The sequence below is a fragment of the Zea mays genome, chromosome 2 (assembly GCF_902167145.1).
Source record: "Zea mays cultivar B73 chromosome 2, Zm-B73-REFERENCE-NAM-5.0, whole genome shotgun sequence".
NCBI lineage: Eukaryota > Viridiplantae > Streptophyta > Magnoliopsida > Poales > Poaceae > Zea > Zea mays.
In genome coordinates, this window is record NC_050097.1 from 207,843,208 (window position 1) to 207,851,899 (window position 8,692).

Below are 8,692 nucleotides of genomic sequence, written 5' to 3' on the forward strand. Positions count from 1 at the left end.
AATTTATTGTTTTGGTGAGGCTAAGGATTTGCAAAATCTTTATGCTGACATCTTTACTTGTCCCATCTGTGAGTTGCCTATGAAATAGTTAGGTGTCCCCATTGACAAAAAAGGTTAAGTGTTTCTCAGTGGATTCAGACTAAAGAAAAAATGGGGAAAAGAATAGGAGCGTGGCAAGGGAAATTTTTAAGTCTGGGGGCAGACTAGTCTTGATCAACAGTTGTCTTTCCAATATTCCTTTATACATGTTGTCCATGTACTTCACCCCCTCCAACGTGATTAAAAAATCAATGGTTTCAAGAAAGGTTGATGTGGGAAGGGGGAAAGTTGACAGAAAATATCATCTTGCCGCTTGGGACACTATCTATCTTCCTGAAGAGTAGGGTGGGCTGGGGGTTCTAAGCTTAAGATAAATGAATATTAGGTCCTGTTTGTTTCAGATTATAATCTCTCCAGATTATATAATCCAGCGCAAATAATCCAATAGGTAAACAAACAGCTAGATTATGGGTTCAGATTATATAATCTAAAGCCCAGATTATGATAATCTCATAATCTCCTCAAGTGTAGTTTATTTGAGATTATTTTGGCAAAAGACCCACTACCCATGATTATGTAAATAGAAATTACAATATATGTCATCTTTCTTTTCTCACCTCAAATAAACAAAAAAAGATATTGTTGTCTTTGTGAATAATCTACATTTATATAATCTAAACTACCAAACAACTACATGTAGATTATAATATATTTAGATTATAATCTAAATTATATAATTTAGATTATAATCCAGATTATATAATCTATAAGCTGAAACAAACATGCACTTAGTCTATTAGCGGAGTGGGTTTAGAAGTTGGAATCTTTTGTTGGTCTTTGGCAAACTATTGTTAGACATAAATATGTCAGGGACAAAGCCTATCAGTTTGGTTAAAAAGCGTTAGGGGACACACTTCTGGCAAGGGGTTCTTGAAGAAAAAAATAACATTTTCTACAAACATTATAGAAAAGGCTGGACAACGGTCGTTCAATAAGCTTTTAGAATAAGGCTTGGCATGGCCATTGTCCCCTTTCAGAAAAGTTTAGCAAGTTATACGAGTTATCTCTGAATAAAGAGGTAACTGTGCATAACGTTATCCTCTAATGGCAATGATTTGAGGTTTAGAAGAAGAATATTGGGTGAAAACGTTGTTAATGTGACAGACATGAAGGATATATGCAGCCGGTATAGCCTGTCAGATTCTAATGACATAATTTCTTGGTGGTTGGACGCAAAGGGTTTCACTGTTAAATCCCTTTACAATAAGTGAAAGGAAAATTGTCTTAACCATTTTCTATAATTGATTTTGGTGCTCGATGATCATCATAAATCTTATGGACTAACTAGTTTGCCTAGTTGATTAGGTACATAAGCTCATCTATATCAATTCTAAGTCGACTGTTCGGAACACCGTAGATTATTCCGGACAGGAGAAGCTTTTTTAAAAATTCACTTGTGTGCGGACCGTCCGGTCCCTTCTGGCAGACCGTCCGCGACACCAAGGTGTGCCTCGACCAGGAACAATGCAAAACACGCATTTACACTGCGGACTGTCTAAAGGAGAAGAGAGTATCGTCCAGGACCAAGCTCGGACCGTCTGGTCTCAGGCGCGGACCGTTCGCTCGTTGAAAAACCATAAAAATCTGAAGGTGACTGGTTCGATAAAATGCATTTTTAGCATCCTCGCGGACCGTCCGGGATGTATGACCGGACCGTCCGCGACTACTTTATCTGACATCTAACAACCCAATTAATGTATTATAGTCATTGATATATCAGTTACTGCCGACCGTTGCGATTTCAGTCGTTGATCTGCAGGAGCGAACCGTCTAGACCAGGGGCACGAACCGTCCGCAGTCGACAGAAAGGAGGCAACGGCTAGAAAGTGGATGATGGCTATAAATACAACTCAAACCACCTCCATTCATAGGATCCAAGCCTCTCATTCAATACAAGAGCAAGCACTTCATAAGACATAAGCTTTCAAATCTCTTCAAGTGTCATAATTGTGACTAGTGATTATTAATGATTAGTAACATGAGAGAGTGATCTTGTGTCTTTTCTTGTTGCTCTTATTGCTTGACTTTTAATTGTGTTTTCTCCATCTCCTTCTAAACATCTCCACATCAGCATTGTCATTGTTGATGCGAACTTGCGAAGTATATTACAAACATTTCCGTATAATGCATTATGGATTAAAGGCCTGTTTGTTTAGGATTATAATCTACCCAGATTATATAATCTAACTTTCAATCTAAGCAGCGGGTAGTCGCATTTACACGTTCTCAAATACTACATCTATGTATACAAATTATTTGGCGTCAGTATACATTACTGCTTCTGCAACATGTTGAAGGAATGAATTGATGACCAGCCCCGAAATTCAAAACATATCCAAGGTTGGTAATACATCAAAATTTACTGAGGCTGGCTCCTGCAGAAGAGAGTTGAAGTAGGCGGTGTTAGTAACTTATAAAAACCCAACGAATTCTATGCACAACGATTATTAAAATACAGACTCAGCAATACCACAGCAGTGCAACCGGACCTCTAGAGTCTCGATGGCTTGATTGTTTAAGAAATCGTGGCAAACTGCGACTCCACATGAAACACAACCACGAGAGTGACTTTAAAACAGCTGCTGCTACAATATTGAACTCAAGGGAAAGCTCAGGGCCACTGCGCACTGCGATATATTAGCGCAGAACAAAATCACTCTGAGGACTAGTTTGGGAACTCTATTTTCTTAATGGATTTTCATTTTGAACTAAATTTTCTTGGGAAAATAGAAATCCCTTGGGAAAATGGGGTTCCAAAACTAACCTTGAATTAGACAATCTTGGGTCAGCACACTTTTACGAATGTCATTTAGAAGGCTAGGTGCCATCCAAGTCAGTTTTTTTTTGGAGTGACTGATACTCCAGGGCAGAGCACAAGGCTGAATCAACACAAATTTCAGACTTTGCTAGGGTGCAATGGACTGGTAGAACAATTTGGTTTGAGAACAGGCTGGAATGATCAGGATGAGGTTCACAATGTCGCAAGCAGTTGTCCAACCTGTATGTTAAACAGCAAATAATAAATCATTTTTTAGGGAAAACCCAAGAAAGATTGGGTAGGTTAGAGATGGAACTTGAAAAATAAATCTCTTGATTGTATGTTGTTTGTTGTACCATAAAAAACAATTCTGAAACCTAAGGAGCACTATTATACCTTTGCCAATTAGAAAGATAAAATGAGAATGCACTCATCATGTTTCAATAGAACTTAACTCCATTTCTTGTTGGGAGGCCGTCCATCCAGGTTCGTAAGCTTCCAAAAACCCAAGCTTTGCCTTGTTTGGGAGGTCATGTGGATGGACAAACGGAACCCCTTGTGGCCATCCAATTTCAGTTCTCGTGTTCTCACATGGACTATCCAATGACAGGATGTGGCTTTCACATTCCTTGAGATTGCAAAATCTCAGCTTGACGCCTTTCTTATCTGCAATGTCCTGAACACGCTCCTTCAGGACCCTCTGTGCTTCTTGGCGAAGTCTTTTAGAAGGAGGGAGCGGCTTTGTTCTTGTATTTCCCTTCTTTTTATTCATCACGGAGTTGAATGATGCTACACCAAACAACTGAGTAAGCATTCAATACATGTTATTCCAATAAAAATAAAAAGAATACATGTCGGTAAGGCCAGTGGCCAAAAGTTTAATATTAAATAAATCATGAATACAGTCAATCACTTTCAGTTTTACAATATCATTAACAGTGAAGAGTACAAATAAAGAAAACCTTACCTAGTACACACTGATTAAGCTGCCTATCCATGTGGTTAACTCATTCATGCCAAACTTTAATACATTTAATATATTATTGTGTATTTGTGTTACGATATGAGACCATGCTCGTATAAAAGAGGTGTCACGTTGATTTATATACTATAGTTGTACAAAGTCAGATAGAAGCTTTACTTTATCACAATGCAAGAGGAAACTTTCCATAGACTGACACCGTTCAAACGTGAATTGGCCGAAACGCACCACCAACGATGAAATATGTCTAGTAACATTACAAAACCGTATATATTACTATAACACACCACATCAATTATTTTATTCACTTCTCATATTTCAAGAGGGAGGTGGCTGGTGGGGCAACCAAGACAGCAGCAAGTTCCTATCGAGAACAAGACGGTGAATTGGTGGTGGTGGTGTATTACGTCAAATAATCAGTAAAGAGTCGAAGGCTGAAGACAATGGGTAGAAAAGACATTTCCCCACCTCTCTTGAAATAGGAGAAATGGATAAAATAATTGGTGCGCTGTGTTACGGCAAATTCACACAGTTGTATAATGGTACTAGGCATGTTTCGCCGTTGGTGACGTGTTTCAGCTAATTCCACTATTTCCACATTTGAACGGCGTCCCACAGCAAAATTTTCCTTTGTTGAACTAGGATGTTTTCACTGCCCAGGTTAGGACCGAACAAAGAATTGCACTTGTTTTGGACCACATCCGATTACAAATTTGTGTAATATTGGGAACATATTCACAACAAAATGTACCGGAAATATCGAGCGTTGATTATAAAAAATGGTCACACACAAGGCAGGCAGCACAATTGGTATCACTAAGCAGTTTTTTCTCCAGAATCAAGTAACCAACAGATGGCCATACACATAGTACCAGGCACTCTAGTTAAATGAGGGAGAAGATACCATGACATGAGGCACAACAACAGCCTTTTCATGTACTCTTTCCAGTCACAAATAAGTGATGTTTTGGACATCAACATGGTCTTCAAAACGCAGCTTTGACTACTACTTTTTGTAATATTTTTTTAAAGCATAGTGAGTATACTTTTTTTGTTATAAAAACACATGTACAGTTGTATACCGTTTTAAAATATCCAAACTCAACATGTAATGACTAATACACAATAAAATTTTGGAACTGCTTACTTAGGACAACCCAAACATCACCTAGTTGTGACTGGAGGGAGTACATTAAAAGTATATTTGCATATAGCAACGAATCAGAGGCATTAACTTACCTGAATCTTGTTCTGTGTGTAATGATGGTTCAGTCTTAGGAAACAGTTGATCAGAAAAACGATCTGTCTGCATGAAATCATTAACTTGTATGGGAACCTGAAACTGGGCATCAACACCATGGCCAGCAGCTCTCATCTCTGAACCACTCAGCCTTGCAACTGATCTAGGCATGAACTTGAACATCAAAGAGCATCGCCCAAACATACATCCATGTATTCCAACCTCTGTTTTATGTACAGCTGGATTTACATAGCCAGCAGTTTCCTGATAAAGTGCAAGGCCAGAATAGACAATAACATCATGTGGACCAATATCTCCATCAACAAGAATCCAGTGTCCATGTAAGTCTTTAATATATAGACCTGACATATCTGACTTAACTAGGGTAAGCAAAGTCTTATCAATCTGTTGCTCCTGCTCAGAAAACATGAGCAAGTGACCATTATCTTGAGAAGCAATGCTATGCTGATGTCCTCCTTCAAGCGATGGCCTTGAATGACAACATGCTGAAAGAACAGAAGATGATACTTCCTGGCTTCTCAAGGGTATGTTGTCGAGTATCTCAGTAAATGCACAGCTACGTAAATTCAATGAGAAACTGATTGCGTCCAATATATCTCGAGAAACTTTACCCAGCACCGAAAATATGTCAGGCAAACCTGATGGAGGTAATTCCATTTCACCGCTGGGATCAGTTGCAGTAATACCAGGCCTGTAATCATACATTTCCAGACACATCTGAGAATCAACATAGTAACCAGAGGTCTTGCACCATTCACGGGAATCATCCGAGTGTACAGCCTCATTTGAATTATACCCTCGCTGGTGGAAGAAAAAGCGAGCCGAGTCCAAACCTGACCTCAACAAGGCACCATCAGCTGGTGACAGCTGAATGATGGCTGCCGAATATTGAGCGAGTGACTGCATCAGAGTCGACACACACATCTTATAGCTGTCAGAAGGAAGGCCCTCAGAGGCCATTAGATCAACGAGATGCACACGGCCAAGTGATGCAAGAATATTTTCTGCTGCATCATCCATTAGAATTGATGACGCTTGAGGATGTCTAGTTCAGTTCGGTGGAAGGGCGGGCTTGGGGTATGCGGGTTCACTCCCAGTCTTAAGTTGGAGTACAAGGCACTCCAAATCCCCAATACATCTTATGGAGTCAAGTAAGATCGATCTCGATCTTGCAGGCGCTAAATAGGGGTACTGATCAAATAAGAACAATGTCTGAATGGACCCAAGCACCGACGACGTCACGCGGACGCGGCTACCAAATATGCGCGACTACCTGCGTGGAGGAAGAAGAAAATTGAGATTTAGACAATCCGCAGAACAAAGATCCATCCAAGAAAGCAAGGGTTCCTTACCAAGCAAAGAAGAAACCACTCAGGTCAGGATGGATCCCCATTCCACTCGAGCCAAGCAGAGTAGGAGGACTGTAGCGACTAGCGAGAAGGACACGAGGAGGAACTGGTGACCTCGGCGAAGGAGAGGCTATCTACGATGGACAAGAACCCGACGGGAAGAGAAGGGAGGAGCGACCTGGTGCCTGGACCTGGAGGTTGGAGCAGCGGCGGACCTACCAATAGGGGATATAGGGAGGTATTACCCAACTCCGGCAGCTAAGACCCTCCACTCCTCAACTTTTCCGGTGAGATCCGGTCGCAGCCGTGTTGTTTTCTGTCGAGCGCCGCCTGCAGTCGCTGCTGCTGCATCGAGCGGAGGAAGCCGGACGAGGACGCGCTGAGGAAGGCGAAGGGGTACGCGTGGTTGGGCCGACTGGCCCATCAACCGCAGCCGCAGTCCGCAGCTGCTAGCGACGCAGACGCCGGTCCGCTGGTCTGACCGGTTGGCGCGCCAGTTGGGCCTTGTGGGTGGGTTGGGTTGTGTTTCAGCGAAAATAAATATGAACTAAAAAATATGAGCCCAATTGTGAAAAACGATTAGATGAAGTATGGTTGGAAGGAAAAAAAACACAATCTTCGGTTTCACTTCCGTGTTTTCTTAACATTTTCATTTTATTATTTTCATAATCATAAATCGTATAATCGGATAAAGAACTTGTTTACTGGTTAAGCGGCATATGATGAATTTTGGATCTCTTGAGTCAAAGGAGAAAATAATCATATCAAAAGCACATGGGCAATTCAAAATTCGACTAGAAGAAATATACATATCGTTTTGTTTTTTTACCGCTTTTGCTTTTTTCCCTCAGAGTAGATGAAAAAAATCAAAAAAGCAAAACATATTTCTTTTCTGTACCGTAATTTCACAGAGTGACAGACAAGTTAAGACAACGATGCATTTTTTATTTGGCCACTGTAATTCTTGAACCAATGTTGCAATAGTAGGCCTCAAACTAGAGTCAAATATTTCCCTCATGATTCCTCGTACGGAGTGGTGTTAATGAATCACGATCTAAATATCTCTTCACAATAAGTTAGGCACTTAACTAATTTTAGTTCAAAAATAAATTTTATAGTGTAAAATTTTATAGTGTAAAATTTAGAGTCCATTACCACCCCTACTCATAGATCTTTTTGACCTTAGGAATGAGCCGACTATCAATCTGTATAGGTTAGGCGCATAATTTGTGTGCTAGTGAGGTAGAGGAGGGAGAGATGTCATGTTTGTTTCAGCTTTTTCCAGCTTCTGCCCACCAAAAGATGCTGCGTATTATCAAACACCCCAACTTTTTAGCCCGCTTCTACAAGAATTGTTTTGGTAAAAACCGTTCAAAATCAACATGAACACAAAATTGGTCGAGTTGTCACGATAGAAGAAATCCATCCCTTTCTAAATTCTAAACCCTATGGACCACTTCATCTTACTTTACAAGTAATCCTCATGATACTCAGATTCTCTCCACAGCCAGATTATCAGAAAAAGTTAGTCAGCAAAAAACCGAACCAAACCTACCCATAATATGAGGACCATACCTTTGGGACCTTGGTGGACGACGCTCGTAATGGTTGTCGGGGGTCGCAAATGGGTTTGGAAGCTGTGCACCTACTCATCTCTCCTCCTTGTGTGTTTGGACATTAGGGTGGAATGTCATTGGTAGACAATAGAACTATTAGGATCTACAAGTGTCGATGTTTATGACCCGCTTGCGCATCACGGAGTGTTCCTGCACTCCCGCCCGAGGTCAGCCTTGGGTGTGGGGGACAGATATCCCCCGGGTCCACTAGAAGGATGAAAGACCTCACGAAAGGCCCAAGGGCCCCATAATTCGTAAGGTCATCCCCTAGTGGGCCTGGGAGGAATGACTAGTGGGACGGATCAGCACAAGGCCGGGTCGGCGCAAGCCCAGACGACCCAACAAATTTGAGCAGTAATCGCAATAGTGACCCGACCTTCCCACGCAGGGGCCCCGTACATCGGAACTGAGCGAGGATGAGTCGGCTGAACTATAGGAAGATAGACTCAGTTAGTTCGCTATTACATTGGCACACGTTGTTATCATATCCATATGTAATGCCCCACGGTCGAGTATATAAGGCACAGGGGGCACCCCTTCAAGACGATCGACATCATTCATCACTTAGCCATCCACCCCGCTCTCTACGTTTTCCAACACTAAGAGAACTCCCTTGTAACCCATCGC

At 41.3% G+C, this 8,692-nt stretch overlaps 1 protein-coding gene across 13 annotated transcripts; it reads right to left on the minus strand.

Moving 5' to 3' along the window:
- Positions 1 to 1,943: 1,943 nt before the first annotated feature.
- On the minus strand, positions 1,944 to 6,924 carry LOC100193732 (2-oxoglutarate (2OG) and Fe(II)-dependent oxygenase superfamily protein). 13 transcript variants are annotated; one of them, XM_035964540.1, is made up of 6 exons: positions 6,453 to 6,924; positions 5,079 to 6,373; positions 3,254 to 3,646; positions 2,864 to 3,097; positions 2,589 to 2,632; positions 2,039 to 2,474 (listed from the first exon to the last, which is right to left on the minus strand). In XM_035964540.1, exons 2-3 carry the CDS (start codon positions 6,118 to 6,120, stop codon positions 3,291 to 3,293), a joined length of 1,398 nt encoding a protein of 465 aa, XP_035820433.1. In that variant the 5' UTR covers positions 6,121 to 6,373; positions 6,453 to 6,924; the 3' UTR covers positions 2,039 to 2,474; positions 2,589 to 2,632; positions 2,864 to 3,097; positions 3,254 to 3,290.
- Positions 6,925 to 8,692: the final 1,768 nt, after the last annotated feature.

What these genes read in the sequence shown, in the direction of transcription:
- LOC100193732 (XM_020547421.2), bottom strand. Translation starts at nt 6,120, where the DNA reads ATGGATGATGCAGCAGAAAATATTCTTGCATCACTTGGCCGTGTGCAT. An exon ending in ACACACAGAACAAGATTCAG is followed by an intron (nt 3,647 to 5,078) that starts GTAAGTTAATGC and finishes TGTTTGGTGTAG; the next exon opens with CATCATTCAACTCCGTGATG. An exon ending in GCCTCCCAACAAGAAATGGA is followed by an intron (nt 3,098 to 3,312) that starts GTTAAGTTCTAT and finishes TTTAACATACAG; the next exon opens with GTTGGACAACTGCTTGCGAC.